This window comes from Rhinatrema bivittatum, chromosome 12 (assembly GCF_901001135.1).
Source record: "Rhinatrema bivittatum chromosome 12, aRhiBiv1.1, whole genome shotgun sequence".
NCBI classification, from domain to species: domain Eukaryota; kingdom Metazoa; phylum Chordata; class Amphibia; order Gymnophiona; family Rhinatrematidae; genus Rhinatrema; species Rhinatrema bivittatum.
The window spans coordinates 786,976-806,963 of NC_042626.1; the positions used below are offsets into that span (position 1 = coordinate 786,976).

General features: G+C 43.9%; 1 protein-coding gene across 1 annotated transcript in view; it reads right to left on the bottom strand.

The window, feature by feature from the left end:
* Nucleotides 1–2,878: 2,878 nt before the first annotated feature.
* The window catches only part of AMPD2 (adenosine monophosphate deaminase 2), a 75,726-nt gene continuing 58,616 nt past the window's right edge, over nt 2,879–19,988 (bottom strand). The window contains 2 exon segments of the mRNA XM_029573513.1: nt 2,879–3,218; nt 6,239–6,349. Coding sequence (XP_029429373.1) covers nt 3,003–3,218; nt 6,239–6,349 — 327 coding nt within the window. The 3' untranslated portion in view covers nt 2,879–3,002.

The window sequence follows — 19,988 nt, forward strand, 5'->3', positions numbered from 1 at the left end:
GTGCTGCCATCCCCTTCCCTCCCGAAGTCCCTCTACACCCAGCAGATTTCTGTTTCTCTCCACTGCTCCCTCAGATCTCTGGCACTAGTGCTGCTGTTTTTAGAGGGCAGTGTGCTTGTGGGCTTTGAACACGCTGCCCGGCACCAGAAGCTGAGGTCACGGGTAGGAAGGTGGCAGACACTGCACAAATGAATGAGACTGGAGGTCAGGGAGTGAGCGACTCAGAGCCAGCAGTGGGGCCCAGCGCCTCCAGACCACGGCAGACTCTGTCTCAGCTTTGCTGAAGGAGCCCCTTCGTGTCCCAACACTGCTCCTTGAGGCGGGATCTCACATGCAGCACACATATCTTCACTTATGTGTACCAAACTCATATTTGAAAACCTTTTTTTTTTTATGGGAGTTTTGCTGAAGCTGGAAATTTAGAGCAAGGTTCAGCTCTGGTTGCAGGAAGATCAAAGAGGTGCATATGAGTGCAGCCTCCAGATCAGGTTACTCAGGTACCACTGAATACATTTAGGCCACAGCCACAGGGCAGGGCAGGAAATTTAAATCTCAGAGTCTGGGTATCTTAAAAGTTGTGAAGATAAATCCTTTTCAATATTGACCTGCCAACTTCTGTGCTTTGCAATCATCATTTTCTAAAGATGTTTGCTTGTTGGAAAGATGCTTCCTCTGGAGAACTTGTTTTTGTCACATTTATCTGCATTCTCTGCACAGACGAGCCTTTTGCTTAATTTTGGTTATTGCATAGAAAATACATTTTTCTTAGGACATTTAGAGTTGTCTTGTCTGCCTGTGTATAATAGTAAATGAGTGCCAATGCATTTTCATAAAATGAAGGCTCCTGTTTTACCATAAAGTATTTATTAACGTGAAACTTGAGCACGAAGGAAAGGAGAATGCAGAGACAGCAGATGTCTTCCTTCCTGGCTCAGGAGAGGATTGATGGAAGAGCACCTGGGAACTGTGGGAGGTGGTGGGTGCCCTCAGGAGCTGGGCTAGTGGCCCCTCCAAAGACAGTGGGTGGATCCTCCTCATTCTTATGGGCAAATCTCTCTCCCCAGGACTTGCCCCAAAAGGGACAAGGAAGCTGAAAAGGTAAAGAACTGTATTTTTTCCTGGCCAAGCTGTTATAGTTTAAAGATCTGTGATTTGCCTTCTGTGGATCATCGACAATCAAGGGCAGAAGTGGCAACAACTCCAAGCTACTGAAGAGCTACAGGGGCAGAATAAGCAGGAGCTGAGCTGGGAGAAACGTCAGGAAAAGACCAATGGGCCCATCCAGCCTTCCCTGTGCACGGTGCTAAAGACATCTCCCAGCTGCCACTCATTGGCCACGCCCACCTGCGAGACATCACCTCCCATTCCATACAGCACCCTGCCCCCTTTCCTTTCTACATGGTATCCCGCCCAGTCTCCGGGGAGATGTAGCTTTATTTACAGAACTGCAAATTTATCAATCATAGTATCACCAGGGGTTCTGGTTTTGTTTCACTTTGTTACCACATACATGCACCATGCTCCTATATCCAGATACATATACACAGCATACAAGTACACATCATGACCACATGTATACATATCATGAGCATGTGCATGCAGCATGCACACTTTATAAAGCACATACTTCACCTGTGTGTACTATACCTGCGCACACTATGCACCACACATATGTACACATGTATGTACTAAATCTACACATACTATGATCCCATGCATCACATCTATATCTATATCTATGCCATGATCACTCATGCAAGCGTCACACTCAACCCCCCTATGGATAGGAGGAGAGAGCTGGCCTCCAATAAACAGGATGAGGACTTCGCATATTCACCAAGCATTCCCTGCACCTCTGTTTGTTCCGGATGAAACCAAGCTCCTCCCAGCAATCCAGGTGCAGCTTCCTTGCTGATGCCAGCACAGTGCATAGGGAGGAGGCTGAGACTAGGACCACATGGCAAGGGAATGCAAGGAGCTCATTCCCAAACGTACAAGCCCCTCACTGCCACCTCTTCTGGGGGAGGGGTGCAGCTGCCCCAGAGCGAAACATGCACATTCTCCAAGTAAAATGAATTTATAACCTGACAGTACTAGCAACGTCTAAAGATGGCCAGACACCAATAGAGAAGCAAGGCAGAAGCAGGTACAGGAAACTGTCACACACAAGGTAAGCAGAACCAAGAGTTTTCTTACTAAATGGCTAGTATGGGAATTACGAAAAGGGATTTTGTTCTACAGTAACTCCAGCTATCTCCCTCCAGTGTGCCAAAGGGCCAGCTGTGATGTCACAGGGAAATTTCCCTGGCTATCAGAAAGTCCCATTTCAATACAAGAACAATTACAAAGAAAATAAAAGTAAACGTGACATTCCAAGAGAGCCTCTTATGCCCATTACACAGAGATGAGCTTTCAGGATAAATGCAGTGAGAGTGCAATCAGCAGCTGAAATCAGAAACCTACTCAGAGATGGCAGGGAAGTGGCTCTATGGATTCACGACTCTGTGAACAGGGCCAGGACTCCTGCTTCACATGCACGCAGCAGGGCACTCGTTTCAGGCTTCACACATTGCAGCAAAGACAAATGCTTGATTTGTGAGAGTCCAGCACAGAGCTTTCTTGTGTCATCATTCAGTAATACTTAGAGTAAATATTTTAAGCAATTTAAACAACACAAAATAATAAAAAGGCAACAGCACATGGAATTAAAATATAGCCTTAAAATTTAAAACTAACATAAATATCATCATCTATTATTATAAAAGTAAATTGAAATCCCTATATATAAGGGAACCAAGCTCCCTATCAGAGTCACCTCCCTCAGACCCTCAACACCAGGGTCCCCTTCTTCTCCCCAGTCCATTCCCCCACCCCCCACACCAGGGTACACTTCCCCCAGGCTCCCTGTCCTCTGATGGTACCCTAATATCAGTGCACCACCCTCCCTATCACAGTCATCTTCCCTTGGATATCACAGTGCTCTGCCTGGTGTCCCGTCCGCCTCACTGTGAATCCTGAGTCGAGGTCATGCTCAGAGAGTCCTCTTCTGGAATAACCTGCAGGTCCTCGGTGCGCAGCGCCTGCGTGATCAGGGTTAGCTCTTCACATAAGGTTTCAAAGCGATAGGCCACACGAATATCTGGCACATTGGTGCGACGGATATCATTCCCCTCTGGTCCCTCCTCGAGGTAGTGGGGCCCCAGCCAGTAACTCTTCACCTGCAGAAGGGCAGGAGGACAGAGAAGAGAGAGGACGGAAGCTTCATTCCAAAGTCTTCCAATAAACAACGAAAAGCAACGCAATCAAAGAAGTAAACACTGCATCAGCCCCTTCAGAACCTCATTTAGTCAGTGATTACTCTTGGGTCTTTAGTAAGTGAATTCCAGAGAAAGCACATTTGTGCTTGGCAACACTCTTTGCCCCAGAAAAGATAATTAAATTATCTTCTAAATGCAAGCCCTCTGCTTTATAGAGTTTGATATATTGGCAACATCCCATAAATTCATGTCCCTTTGCAGCTCTGAAAGACTCCAAAGAGATTCGATGCTCAACAGGCAGCCAATACAGTTTTTTTTAGTGCTGGAGTGCTAGGACCTAATCCCAGAAGCAAACCTGCAGCCCTATTCTAAAAATACCAAAGCCAAACTATGAGACTCTTATTTACCCTAACATATAAAGCTTTACAGTAACCCCAGGGCCTTGCCTACTGTAGCCAGAGAGATCGCTGAGAGATGGGCATAGGAGACTGTCACTATACTGTTAATCTGGGATGTCATGGAGAGACAGCTAGTATCCTTTCCAAAGTTTTAGCCTGACCTACAACCTAACAGATGTTTTATGAACCCATATCATCTCATCTTTATGGTCAATCCGTTAAAAAAACATCCATTTTTAACTTTCCCGCAAACAAGTTACAAATTATTGCATCTTAGGATCTTGCTTTGATCCCAATTCATAAATTATTTCAAAAATATATATACCACCTACTGCCGAAACATAAAACCACACATAATAGGTCGCCCACAAAACAATAAACAACAATATGAATTTGTATGTCATCAGCATAGAGCCGACAGCCCATTAACCAAATACCCTAACGAGTGCACATCTATAGTGAAGCATTCAGCCTTCCAAAAGTGTCCAGGTACTAACCAAGATCTTACCCCTCCACTCTCTGAAGCAAGAGTCAAGGAAGCATCCAGTGACGCCACTAATGAATCTCTCTCTCAGACCGATGGGTCAGAAGGTTTCTCTCTTCTGATGCCATAGGTGCAGAACAGCATGATGTAAAGAAAGTGAAGCGAGGGGGTGGGAAGAATACACTGAAAGGGAGGGAGGGAGGGAGAAAGAGTGAGTCACACACGTGGATAACTTCATTTGATGGCACCGGGCACGGAACATTTACCAGAACAAATGTCCAGTGGCTGCAGTGAGGGCTCAGTGCTCCACACCTTCTGCTTGCCAAGGTCCCAATAACTTTGTATGCAAGAAAGAGAAGCGCGCATTTTAAGAAGAGGCGAGTCCTTGAATCTCCGAAGAGGTTTAATGTAGCTGAGTGTGGAAGATGGCGGGCTTCTTTCATATTTGTGGCATCTTCCCCTGGCAGGGTTGCAGGCCCTCTGGATTCCATTTCATCTGCATTTGATGCGGACGTCCTTTTCCGTTTCCTTGCAGAGTGTCCTCGGTTTATACAGGGTGGTAAATACGGATGAGTCTACAATTTCATTTGCCCATCAGCTGATCTGCTCCTCATGTTGCCTTCTTGCAAGGGCTGGATCTGTTCTGGTCCCAGGGTGCAGCTGCAGACTCCCTGGTCTGTGATTCTGTTCATAACTTCTGGTTTTAATAGCCGACTGGCTCCACATACACCTGCAGGTCCTGCCTTCAGTAGCATTTGTCTTGCCGCTTGTCTTCTTGTCATCAAGAGATTCAGCTTTCCCATTGTATGGAGGACACACCCTACAAATCTACAGCCTGCTGACGTTCTGCATTATGTTCTCAATTTCTGTGACCACATAGGTGTCTGATAGCTCGTCTATCTCCCAAAATCTGAGTGATAAGGCAGTTCCTACCTTGGGGATTCTGTGTATCTTCCAAGTTTACTGCCGCTGCCTCACAGTTTTATATTATTAATAATATTTGGCCACTATATTACACCCCTGAGTGGCAGTGATGTTCCTATCATAAGGTTCCCTCCTCATGGCTTCAGGTATGATGATTCGATTTAAGCTCATCATGGTCACCTCAGGGCCTTTTCAGGGATATTTGGCCACCCTTGTAAAGCAACAAAGTCTGTAGCGCTTTATCCAATACGCCCTGCTGTGAGATGGGAACCTAATCAACTTAATTGATACTTTCAATGTCTGTGCGTTTCATTTGGTTCCAGCAGGCTGAGGCCCTCATACTAGACTCCCTCTTCACTGTGTAGTTGTAGTTATCTGCAGGATTCGTTTCTTTTCCCTTTTATCTTGATGGTAGCACCGCAGCCACAGGAGCATACATTGCAGACATTTTCTTGCAAGCAGTTTCGATTTTTTAAATGACCTCAGTCATGGTCAGTTTGGTAAATTTCTCACAAGCAAATACAATTGCTAGACCCTCTTTTTCAATCTGCGTGTACTTCCCTTCAGCTGGAGATAAGGATCTGATTGCTGCTCAATGTCCAGTGTTGCTGGGGATGTCACCTTGTACATCAGGGTATTTCAGCAGAGCAAATACTTGATGTGCTTGACAGCTATGTTATGTTGAGGTAGCCAAGTCCATGGCTACCTGTACAATCATCTAACAGGTTCACAGGCAACTGATAAAGAAGGAAGACATTTTGCTAAGTAGATAATAAATACTAATAGCCATTGCAGTGACTTTCCATTTACAGATGTGGGTATTTGCTGCATTGCCCTCACTTTCTCAGAGTCTGGACATAAACCCTTGGAGGTCAGCAGGTACTTCCTTGAGTCAAAGTTTTAATTTTCTTTTCCTGAGTATAAGATTGAGTGGCTTTTTCTAAGAATTTCCTCAGATTGTCATGATCTACTGTTGCCAACTGGCTCCAAATTTTCAAGACAGGTTGATCCAGTCCTGGTTTTACCCCATTGCATGCTGGGACTTATTCTGATTTCCCTATTGCATTCCCTAAGTAAAGCAAACTATATGTACCTGCATGCAGGTGAGTAATGATGTGGATACTGGATATGCTGTGCACCACGGACCCAGACCCAGACATGGAGCATTGTTTTACCTTGGGAGAGAAACCACTCATGAGCACACTGTTGCGAGCTAATTCACACATGTCACAGGAGCTCAGCTTCCAGACCTGGGTGGCAATACTGTATTCCTCCATCAAAGGCTCCTAAGGAAAGCACAAGCAAGCACTTTACAAATAAGACAGATAGGAAAATCCAATTATTTCTCATATCCCCAAGGATAAAAGAGGGGCAGCTTAGACTAAACAATTCCAAAAGCAAGAAACATTTACAGAATTAGTCACATTATTGTGCATTCACTAACTGAATCAGTTAGAAACCTTGGACCATTTCTATAGCCGCATTCTGCACAATTAGAGATCTCTGTCTCTCATCATGAACAGGTATTAGTACAGGAAAGTTAGAGATTGGAAAAATGATTCTTATACACACACACAGCCATTATATGAGCATATCACACACACACAAAGTGAGGAGGAGCACATATCCCAGAGAGTGAGAAAGACTACATAATTATACACAGAATGAGAAGGAGCACATATCCCAGAGAGTGAGGAAGGCTACATAATTATACACAGAATGAGAAGGAGCACATATCCCAGAGAGTGAGGAAGACTACATAATTATACACAGAATGAGAAGGACCACATATCCCAGAGAGTGAGGAAGGCTACATAATTATACACAGAATGAGAAGGAGCACATATCCCAGAGAGTGAGGAAGACTACATAATTATACACAAAATGAGAAGGACCACATATCCCAGAGAGTGAGGAAGGCTACATAATTATACACAGAATGAGAAGGACCACATATCCCAGAGAGTGAGGAAGGCTACATAATTATACACAGAATGAGAAGGAGCACATATCCCAGAGAGTGAGGAAGACTATATAATTATACACAGAATGAGAAGGAGCACATATCCCAGAGAGTGAGGAAGACTACATAATTATACACAGAATGAGAAGGAGCACATATCCCAGAGAGTGAGGAAGGCTACATAATTATACACAGAATGAGAAGAAGCACATATCCCAGAGAGTGAGGAAGACTATATAATTATACACAGAATGAGAAGGAGCACATATCCCAGAGAGTGAGGAAGGCTACATAATTATACACAGAATGAGAAGGAGCACATATCCCAGAGAGTGAGGAAGACTATATAATTATACACAGAATGAGAAGGAGCACATATCCCAGAGAGTGAGGAAGGCTACATAATTATACACAGAATGAGAAGGAGCACATATCCCAGAGAGTGAGGAAGACTATATAATTATACACAGAATGAGAAGGAGCACATATCCCAGAGAGTGAGGAAGACTACATAATTATACACAGAATGAGAAGGACCACATATCCCAGAGAGTGAGGAAGGCTACATAATTATACACAGAATGAGAAGGAGCACATATCCCAGAGAGTGAGGAAGGCTACATAATTATACACAGAATGAGAAGGACCACATATCCCAGAGAGTGAGGAAGACTATATAATTATACACAGAATGAGAAGGAGCACATATCCCAGAGAGTGAGGAAGGCTACATAATTATACACAGAATGAGAAGGAGCACATATCCCAGAGAGTGAGGAAGACTACATAATTATACACAGAATGAGAAGGACCACATATCCCAGAGAGTGAGGAAGGCTACATAATTATACACAGAATGAGAAGGAGCACATATCCCAGAGAGTGAGGAAGACTATATAATTATACACAGAATGAGAAGGAGCACATATCCCAGAGAGTGAGGAAGACTATATAATTATACACAGAATGAGAAGGAGCACATATCCCAGAGAGTGAGGAAGACTATATAATTATACACAGATTGAGAAGGAGCACATATCAGAGAGACAGAGTGAGGAGGACCACATATCCCAGAGAGGAGGGAGGAAGACTACATAATTATACACAGAATGAGAAGGACCACATATCCCAGAGAGTGAGGAAGGCTACATAATTATACACAGAATGAGAAGGACCACATATCCCAGAGAGTGAGGAAGACTATATAATTATACACAGAATGAGAAGGAGCACATATCCCAGAGAGTGAGGAAGGCTACATAATTATACACAGAATGAGAAGGACCACATATCCCAGAGAGTGAGGAAGACTATATAATTATACACAGAGTGAGGAGGACCACATATCCCAGAGAGTGAGGAAGACTACATAATTATACACAGATTGAGAAGGAGCACATATCAGAGAGACAGAATGAGGAGGACCACATATCCCAGAGAGGAGGGAGGAAGACTACATAATTATACACAGAATGAGAAGGAGCACATATCCCAGAGAGTGAGGAAGACTACATAATTATACACAGATTGAGAAGGAGCACATATCAGAGAGACAGAGTGAGGAGGAGCACATATCACAGAGAGCGAGGAAGGCTACATAATTATACACAGAATGAGAAGGAGCACATATCCCAGAGAGTGAGGAAGGCTATATAATTATACACAGAATGAGAAGGAGCACATATCCCAGAGAGTGAGGAAGGCTACATAATTATACACAGAATGAGAAGGACCACATATCCCAGAGAGTGAGGAAGGCTACATAATTATACACAGAATGAGAAGGAGCACATATCCCAGAGAGTGAGGAAGACTATATAATTATACACAGAATGAGAAGGAGCACATATCCCAGAGAGTGAGGAAGACTATATAATTATACACAGAATGAGAAGGAGCACATATCCCAGAGAGTGAGGAAGGCTACACAATTATACACAGAATGAGAAGGAGCACATATCCCAGAGAGTGAGGAAGGCTACATAATTATACACAGAATGAGAAGGACCACATATCCCAGAGAGTGAGGAGGACCACATATCCCAGAGAGTGAGGAAGACTACATAATTATACACAGATTGAGAAGGAGCACATATCAGAGAGACAGAGTGAGGAGGACCACATATCCCAGAGAGGAGGGAGGAAGACTACATAATTATACACAGAATGAGAAGGACCACATATCCCAGGGAGTGAGGAAGGCTACATAATTATACACAGAATGAGAAGGAGCACATATCCCAGAGAGTGAGGAAGACTATATAATTATACACAGAATGAGAAGGAGCACATATCCCAGAGAGTGAGAAAGACTACATAATTATACACAGAATGAGAAGGACCACATATCCCAGAGAGTGAGGAAGGCTACATAATTATACACAGATTGAGAAGGAGCACATATCAGAGAGACAGAGTGAGGAGGACCACATATCCCAGAGAGGAGGGAGGAAGACTACATAATTATACACAGAATGAGAAGGAGCACATATCCCAGAGAGTGAGGAAGACTATATAATTATACACGGAATGAGAAGGACCACATATCCCAGAGAGTGAGGAAGGCTACATAATTATACACAGAATGAGAAGGACCACATATCCCAGAGAGTGAGGAAGGCTATATAATTATACACGGAATGAGAAGGACCACATATCCCAGAGAGTGAGGAAGGCTACATAATTATACACAGAATGAGAAGGAGCACATATCCCAGAGAGTGAGGAAGACTATATAATTATACACGGAATGAGAAGGACCACATATCCCAGAGAGTGAGGAAGGCTACATAATTATACACAGAATGAGAAGGACCACATATCCCAGAGAGTGAGGAAGACTACATAATTATACACAGAATGAGAAGGAGCACATATCCCAGAGAGTGAGGAAGACTATATAATTATACACAGAATGAGAAGGAGCACATATCCCAGAGAGTGAGGAAGGCTACATAATTATACACAGAATGAGAAGGACCACATATCCCAGAGAGTGAGGAGGACCACATATCCCAGAGAGTGAGGAAGACTACATAATTATACACAGATTGAGAAGGAGCACATATCAGAGAGACAGAGTGAGGAGGACCACATATCCCAGAGAGGAGGGAGGAAGACTACATAATTATACACAGAATGAGAAGGACCACATATCCCAGGGAGTGAGGAAGGCTACATAATTATACACAGAATGAGAAGGAGCACATATCCCAGAGAGTGAGGAAGACTATATAATTATACACAGAATGAGAAGGAGCACATATCCCAGAGAGTGAGAAAGACTACATAATTATACACAGAATGAGAAGGACCACATATCCCAGAGAGTGAGGAAGGCTACATAATTATACACAGAATGAGAAGGAGCACATATCAGAGAGACAGAGTGAGGAGGAGCACATATCACAGAGATTGAGGAAGACTACATAATTATACACAGAATGAGAAGGAGCACATATCAGAGAGACAGAGTGAGGAGGAGCACATATCACAGAGAGCGAGGAAGGCTACATAATTATACACAGAATGAGAAGGAGCACATATCCCAGAGAGTGAGGACGACTACATAATTATACACAGAATGAGAAGGACCACATATCAGAGAGACAGGGTGAAGAGGACCACATATCACAGAGATTGGGGAAGACTACATAATTATACACAGAATGAGAAGGAGCACATATCAGAGAGACAGAGTGAGGAGGACCACGTATCACAGAGACCGTGATATGTGGTTTTCCTCATTATGTGTGTTTGATGTGTGGTCTCCCTACTCTGTCTCTGGGATATGTTGCCAGAGGACGTGGTGAAGACAACGAGTAGAGTGGGGTTTAAAAGAAGGTTGGATAAGTTACTGGAGGAAAAGTCCAAAACACATTAGCCAGGCAGACTACAGAAAGCTCTTGCTATGTCTGGCAGTAAGTAACAGGAATTAGATCTACTTTTTGGGATCTGCCAGGTACTTGTGGCCTGGACTGACCACTGTCAGAGACAGCATACTGGGCTCTATGGACCTTGCATTGACCCAGCATGGAACTTCTTATGTTCTTATGGTATTGCTTTACTCTCTACATTTATAGATGTCTGAAAAGTTTCCGGTTGATGCTATTCTGAGAGCTGTACAATTTTATTGGAAAACTGATACTATGGGCCTGCTGTAATAAGATGGAAGTAGAAAGAGACCTGACGTTCCCATATTAGAAAAAAGAATTGAGGCTTGATAGACTAAGGAAATGCTCTGCTTACCCATCGAGAGTTAAAAAGCATGTACGAACCAGAAAATGTGCTTAGCGTAAGTAAAATATGGTTTGTGCTCATGATTACAGAAAATATGACTTGTTCACCTAAAAACTGTGCTCCCCTCATAAATGGAGAAATTACTTACCTGATAATTTCATTTTCTTTAGTGTAGACAGTTGGACTCAGGACCAATGGGTTATGCTTCCTGCCAGCAGATGGAGACAGTCAGGTTTCAAAAGCTGACAACACCCTGGATAAACCCCTGCAGTGACCTCAGCCCTCCAGTATTCTCTTCAAAAGCCACTGTGGACATACTATTCAAAAAACGTGATTGAAAACTGATAACTGTAACTGTACCTGACCAAACAAAGACTGAACTCCAGTAAGATTATAGATGCCCTGATCTAGGGACTGGATGATGGCTCATCCGTAATCTCTTGGAATCGATATCCACTCTACAGGTGAATCCTTAGCGCCGTTCTTGGGCAGCCGTGGGCGGGATGCTGAGTCCATCTGTCTACACTAAGAAAAATGAAATTATCAGGTAAGTAATTTCTCCATTTCCTAGTGTGTACCCAGATGGACTCAGGACCAATGGGATGTACAAAAGCTTCTCCCGAATGGGGTAGGAGGCTGCCCATGGTCCGGTTAACACTGCCCTTGCAAAGGCTGCGTCCTCCCGGGCCTGAAAGTCCAGGCGACAGAACCTGGGGAAGGTGTGGAAGGAGGACCAAGTCACTGCTCTGCCGACGTCGACGGGAGACAGCAGTCTAACTTCCGCCCATGAGACTGCCTGAGCCCTAGTGGAATGAGCTTTAACCTGAGAAGGTAATGGCTTTCCTGCCTCCACCTGGGACCACCTCCTTAATCCAGTGAGCTATGGTAGCCCGCGAAGCTGGTTTGCCCTGCTTCCTTCCACCATGAAGGAGAAACAGGCGGTCTGTCTTCTGGACCGGTTCTGAAACTTCCAGATACCGCACCAAAAGTCTACCAATATTCAAATGACAGAGGCGGCAGTATTCTTCCACATCCTTGTGCTTATCTAGGGATGGCAACGAAATGAACTGATTCAAATGAAATTCCAAGACTACCTTGGGCAAGAAGGATAGAATGGTACGACACTGTAATGCTCATGGAGTCATCCGGAAGAACGATTCCCAACATGACAATTCCTGTAGTTCAGAAATGCAATGTGCCGAATAAATAAAATAAATATAGCCACCAGGAACACCATTTTCAGTGTTAATAAATGCAAGGAAAGACTGCGCAATGGCCAAAAGGAGGGCCCTGCCAAAAACTCCAATACTAGATTAAGATTCCATAAGGGAACTGGCCACCGTAGGCGTGGCCAGAGGTGCTTCACCACTTTCAGAAAACGGGACATGTCCAGATAAACCAACAGACTGGTTCCGTTCACCTCACCCTTGAAACTGGAGAGAGCCGCTACCTGGATCTTCAAGGAGCTTTTGAATGTCCGAGGGGAAACACCACATACCTCGCACAAGGCCTCAAATACTCTCCAGACCCGCACATACACTAAGAATGTAGAGAATGTCCGCGTGCAAAGTAAGGTGGCAATTGGACAGAGGCAAGATGGCGGCATAGTATGCGGCATGGAACGCTCAAGCTGAACCTTTTTTCTTGAAAAATAATGTGCTATGCCTGCAAAGAGGAAAGGCAAAATAAGGATTTACCCTTCTGAATCCTTACCGCCGCTTCTCAGCTCAATATTGAGCGTTTCTTGTCCACTCCAGAAGATCGGGGAACTGATGAGCCCGTTGGGAACCCCTGTGAAGGAGAGTGGGGAGTTCCCCTGGAGGAAGCTTCCCTGAGCCCCGACCAGCATCAGCCCCCAGCTCAGCGTGAACCCGGAGGTGACCCAGCCCAGACGCCTACCGATGACGCGGTGAAGGCGACGGAGCAGGAGGGGGTGTCTTCACGGAAGTACTGAACGCTGCGGAAGAAACTGACCACGGCGACGGAGGAGAGGAGATTGGACTGCTGGAGAACCCCGGAGGAAACGTGAGAGAGGGGGTATCTCCAGAGGAACATCGTGCCCAGATGACATCGAGTGCTGGGGGTGAGTTAACGGTAATACCACCTAGTCCGGAGACTATCTGGGAGCTAATGGTGGGGCTCAGGGCTTCACTGAATAGATTGGAAAGAAAAATGGACTCTGTTGCCCACAATTCTCAACAGAAAACAGATGAAATTCAGGAACAAGTACAACAAATTTCGAATAAAGTCGGCGTGGCAGAGAACAAGATAAAAGGGACTATTCTCAGGGACCAGATATCCTGTTTAAGACTTTTGGAAGCTATTGAAAACAGCTCTAAATATCTTAATATAAGGATTTTAAACTTTCCTAAAATTGCTGGAGAAATTCCCTTTAATACATTGAAAAGATTTCTCATAGAAGCTCTCTCTTTTTCATCTGAAAATATTCCCTCTATTAATTGTTGTTACTTCTTGAATATTTATCTAAAAGAATGTATATACCGCAAATTAAACAGTATCTGTCTGGCTAAGCGGTTTACAAGTATATAAACATACATAATAACATACAAGTATATAAACAACATAAACACCAATTAAAACAGTTATAATATTTCAAATAAAAACATTACATCTAAAACAATTACAACTAATAAACTACATCTAAAAAGGCATTATAGAAAGTCAAAATAAAAAGGGGATCAGTTAGAATCCAATTAAATCCACATATATATACTAACTGTTACTGGATCGTGGGTTTGTCATAGATCACATACGTTCAGATATAAGAGGAGGGAATCGGGAGAGAATATTATATCATCGAGAACAGGAATGGATTTACAAATTATGCTCAGAAGAACCTAAAGGTCTTAATGGTAAAATTGAGTGGACTAGTTTAATTCGCTGATTGATCCATCCTCTGCAAGATTAAATAATAATAAAAAATACACAATTAGTTGGATGAGTTGACGTAAGCACGTTGGATGTTTAAATGTTATTTTTCATTGGTCACATTTGAAAATGGAGGGTAGCTTAAAAAAGCCGTAGCCATGTTTGTTGGCAGAATTATGCCCGATACATCTGAAAGCTGAGAGATACATGTGAGTACAGACCATTAAAATGATTGTATTTTGAGGCTGAGTTGTTAAACTTATTCTGTTGCTCTGTTCTTTACATTAGTTTCCAGAATCCGCCCTGAAGCAGCGTTTAGCGAAACGTTAACGTTGGCGGGTGGAGCACGGCACTGACTTGTTAAGCTAAGAAAACCAGAATGACGCTACAAGTTTCAGATAAGTGCCTTTTGCTGCATTAAATCAGCAGATACAGCAGCCATTCAAGAGAGGCTTGCATTGCTTTGGCTAGACATCAGCAATAAGTTTTGAGTATTTCTAACATGCCTTCTTGATACTTTGTAGCCATTTTTTGCTGTTTTCAATTCAAATGTGTAGCAAGCTGATCGCTAAAGAAAAGAAACCACATCAAAGCAAAATTACAAAGGGCTCTCCTGCAACATCGGGCAAGTGTCAGTCAGTCAGATTCTGAAACCATTACACAGTTGTGCAAGCTATAAGATTTTGGGCTTACAAATTGGGATACAATTTACCAATATGGACAGATGTTTTTGCATTTAATGAAATAATTTTGTTATCATTGGTTAAGATATACAGAAGGGATTATTTGCATCATCCCTATTATAAAAACAAAATTCCAACAAAGAAAATTGATCTCACAGCAGTTTTGAGAATTTAAAAATGCAAAGATTGATCTCATATCAGTTTTGAGAATTTTTGAGAATTAAAACAATTTGCAACATTGGCATTTTATTTTAAAGCAGAAAAAGAGACTTACAAAATTGAGCCGGTGACTGAACTTACTGGTTTAACAATCTTAGGTCATAACCTAAGATACCAGTTCTGTGGCTCTGTCTCCTTATTATAAAAAAAACATACAAAACAATTTAATTAAAAATAGTAAAATGAAAAATTGAGATTTATTTTAGAATTTGATAATTTGAATAAAGATTAAAATTTCTTAACAGAGATTTATATTGGTGACCCACGATCCGATTATAGAAAGTCAAAACAGATTAATTAGGGTTCATGACATTGAATTTGTTTAATTCTAAAGGTTGTTAAGTAATGTTGTATGAATAAGAGAGCCTCGGCAAGAGGAACAAATTTAGTAAATATACCAGCAAATTTGACTAGTTTTTTGGAAAATTCCAATATGGATGTTATAGAGAGGAATTCTCTCTTGGCATCATTTATCTATAAACAGGATGTAAATAATATCATGAAATCCTATTTTAGGAAGTTTCCTTTGATGTTCTATGACCAGCCGGTAAAGCTATTTCCTGATTTGGCTCAGGCCACTCAAATCAGGAAAGAATTTCTTACTTTGCGTCAGAAAGTTATTGCCTTAGGATTTTCCTTTGTGTTAAGCTATCCGTCTCCTAAAAAGAGGCACAGAGGCATTTATATTTTTTCAGTTTGATCAGCTTAAAAAATTCGTGGAATCCAGACAGCCCACCACCTCTTCCCCAATAACTCTCAATGAGTAGTGGATGCTGGAGTGTAATCTATGTTAATGCCCTGTTAGTGGACTGTTTAGTTGTTTTTTCTTTTGAAATCTCCTTAAAGAATTTCACTTGCCTCCAAGTTTAAGTTTCTATATAAAAAATGCTGTTGTTAAAATACAAATTGAATAATTACAATATGATGGTGATGATTTACTTGAATGTTTTATGTTTAAATTACTACTGTATAATTGTTTAAATTGCACCAAAAATGTTAACTTAAATTTAAGTTTTCTTAATTTGTAAAAGAAAAACTCAATAAATAAAGAATTAAAAAAAAAAAAGTAAGGTGGCAATTATTGCTGCCGAATATCCTCACTTCATCAGACGCGCCTTCTCAAGGGGCAGACCATAAGACAGAATCGAGTCGGATCCTCCTGAAGGACAGGTCCCTGCTATAGCAAGACCCTGTGCGGTGGGAGGCACAGGGAGGTCTTCACCAGGAGTCTCCACATGTCAACATACCACAGACACCTGGGCCAATCTGGAGCTAATCCCCTGTGGCGTTTGATTCTGTGAATGACCCTGCTTAGGAAGGGCCATGGAAAGAAGGCATAGCGGAGCTCCTCTTCCTGCCAGGTCTGAACGAGAGCATCGATCCCTAGGGTCAACTGATCTCTTCTGCAACTGAAGAATCGGGGAACCTTTGCATTGTGAAATGCGGCCAGCAGGTCGATGGACGGGAGACCCCAGTGATCTACTACCAGCTGAAAGGCTTTGGCTGACAACACCCACTCTCCTGGATCCAGACTCTCCCTGCTTAGAAAGTCTGCCTTGATGTTGTCTTTTCCTGTGATATGGGAAGCTGAGATCATCTGTAGGTGTTAATTGGTTAATTGGTACCTTGATGTTAATTGGTTTCCCCTCAGTTACATTGTAAACCGGTACGATAAGACCTAGTCTTGAGCATCGGTATAGGAAAAGAAATAAAATAAATAAATAAATAGGTGTATTTCTGCCCATTCCATAAGGAGATCTATCTCCCGTGACACTTGCTGGCTTTTGGTGCCACACTGCTGGTTGATGTAGGCTATCGTTGTAACGTTGTCCGACATTATGCGGCCTGCTTGACCCTGGATTATGTGGCTGAATTTTAGACACACTAATCTGACTGCCCTGGCTTCCAAGAGTTTTATGTTCCAGAGGGCCTCTTCCTTGGTCCAATGCCCCTAGGCCATCAGTTCCTGACAGTGAGCTCCCCAGCCCCGGAGGCTCATGTCTGTCATGAGGACCAGCCAGTTTGGAGGGGACAGGGGTACACCCCTGCCCAGATGAGCTGCAGCCACCACTGGAGCTAAGAGCATACTTCCATCAGTAAGTGGAAACAAATCGAATAGTCTTGAGACAGCGGGTTCCAACGTGACAGCAGGGAACGTTGAAGTGGTCGCATGTGTGCCCTCACCCATGGCACTACTTCCAGGGTTGCTGCCATCAAACCGAGGACTTAAAGATAGCTTCACACCATCGGGCATATCATGTTCATCAACAGACATACTTGAGACATCAACTTCCTTATCTGTGTGGTCGGGAGGAAAACCTTGCCTTGCTTGGTGTTAAACCGGACTGCCAAATATTCCAAGGACTGGGAGAGTTTGAGACTGCTTTTGTCTATGTTTACGATCCAACTAAGTTCCTGAAGCAAGGAGGTCACCCAATTGGTAACCCGGACACTCTCTTCCATGGACTTTGCCCGGATCAACCAGTTGTCCAAGTGTGGGTGCACCAGGATTCCCTCTTTTCTCAACGCTGCCGCTAAGACCACCATAATCTTGGAAAATGTTTTAGGGGTGGTGGCCAGGCCAAAGGGCAGTGCCTGGAACTGATAATGGCGACCCAATACTGCAAAGCGTAGGAAAAGTTGATGTTCTTGCTGGATTGGAATATGTAGGTAGGCCTCAGATAGGTCCAGGGAGGTTAAGAATTCTCCTGATTGTACAGCCATTTTCATGAAGCGTAGGGTTTCCATGTGGAAATGAATCAATCGTAGATGTTGGTTGACGCTCTTGAGGTCTAGGAAGGGGCGAAAGGAATCTTCCTTCTTGGGTACGATTAAATAGATGGAATAATGCCCCGTATTTTCCTGGGGCACAGGAACTGGAATTATAGCCCTCATCCTGAGAAGCCTTAACAGGATAGTCTCCACTCCTTGCTTCTTGTGCTGGGAGTGGCAAGGAGATATCATGAATATGTCCTGAGGAGTGCTGCGAAATTCCAGCACATATCCTTCTTGTATGACTTCCAGTGCCCATTTGTCTGAAACGATCTCAACCTACCATTGGTAGAATAGGGACAGGCGACCCCCTATCTCCTCGTTCTGAGGGTGGGTCAGGAAAACTTCATTGGGGGGTTTGGGACAAACCTAATCCTGAGCCTGACCCCTCTCTTGGGCTGCCACTCTGAAAAGATTGAGTTCTCCTAAAGGACTGAGACCTCTGAAAAGTCGAGTTTCTTTAGGGGCGAAAGCATTGGGAGCCCCTGGATCGACCCCTCATGGGCGAGGGGCGCTGTAACTGCTTTCTCTTATCTTACATACATAGAAACATAGAAACGACGGCAGAAAAATGCCAAACCAGTCTATCCAGTCTGCCCAGCAAGCTCCCACTCTTATTTTCCCAGACTTATCTGTTTCACCGACCACCAAGTTCAGGGCCCTTGTTGGTAACTGTTTGATTTGAATTTCCTGCCATTCCCTGCCATTGATGCAGGGAGTAATGTTGGAGTTGCATCAAAGGTGAGCATAAGGCTTAATGGTTAAGGGTAGTAATCGTTGCATCAAGCAAGTTACCCTGATGCTTGTTTACCCAGACTGCACAGATCCATGCCTTGTTGTTGGTTGTCTGAATGTAAATCCTCTTTTCCACATTTCCCCCTGCCGTCGAAGCAGAGAGAAATGCTGTATATGCATTCAAAGTGATGATTCAGGCTTAATTGGTTTAGGGTAGTAACCACCGCAATAAGCAAGCTACCCCCACATTTATTTGTTTACCCAGATTGTGAAGTTCAGTCCTTGTTGGTTGTTGTCTGGTATTGGACAATGGCCCATTTACTGTCCAGCTTTTCCAATTTGCTCCCGAAGAGGAGTGATTCTTTAAAGGGCATCTTTGTGAGATTTGCCTTGGAGGTTGCACCTGGTGACTAATTCGACAGCTATAGCTGCCTTTTGGTTGCCACCACTTAGGTGGTCTGATATGGTTCTAAACCAGGGTGGGATTTCCCCATCTTCCAATGAATCTGGTCCTCTTCTTCGTCCATGCCATCCAGGTCCCTGCCAGGGATACCCTTGGTGAGGCAAGGCATGCCTCAAGGTCTGCCGATAGGACTGGGATAGGGAGGGCTTACCGGCTGAGGTTCTGTCCGGCCAGGGGCGAGTGAGGTAGCAGACTGTGCCTGTACAAAGGCCTGAAGGCCTTGAAAGAATTCCACCCAAGAGAAGGTGGCTGGGTCCATGCCTAGCCCAGGAGGTAGTGGGGTAGGTGCTGCTGAATTTCCCTCTCCCATGGAAGACCCAGTCCCGGGGATACTCGGATCCAGGGTACTTCCAGTTAAGGCTATGGCTGACCCATCCTCTGAATGGGAGGAGCTGGGCTTAGCAAAGTCTGGGGAGGCCCATCTCTCCCGGGGCTTCCTCATAATCCAGGTCAGACTCTGCAGTCCCCAATATGAGAAGCAGCACAGAGAGAAAAGGCTTCAGATTCTTTGCTGCCGGAGTCACTGGTGACAGTAACTGCGAGTTTAGACAGCTTACACTTAGACTTTTATGCACACAGTTTTCAGGCACCTACACGGACCACAGCAAGGCACACGCACAGCCCGTGCACCTGGCTTTACTTGTATTCTGTGGTGGGCAATACCGGCAGAAAAACGCGCACAAGATGGCGATGCCGCGGCCTAACACAAGGTGTGCCGATGAAGCCTACAGCGGGTCCTAGCACATCGGGGGCCACTCAGCCAGTTCGGAAGCCCACTTCCCCTTACCTCAACGGGATCGGGAACACCGAGCAGGGAGACCGGAGGAAGTCTTCCCGAAAACCCTCCAATGTCTCTGAATCGATGAGATATCCTCTTCTCTCTTTTTTTTTTCCTTACCTGAGCTCAGCGCTTACCCGCTGAGTACAGAGACGGTCTCTGGCTATGGGGGGAGAGGGCTTTG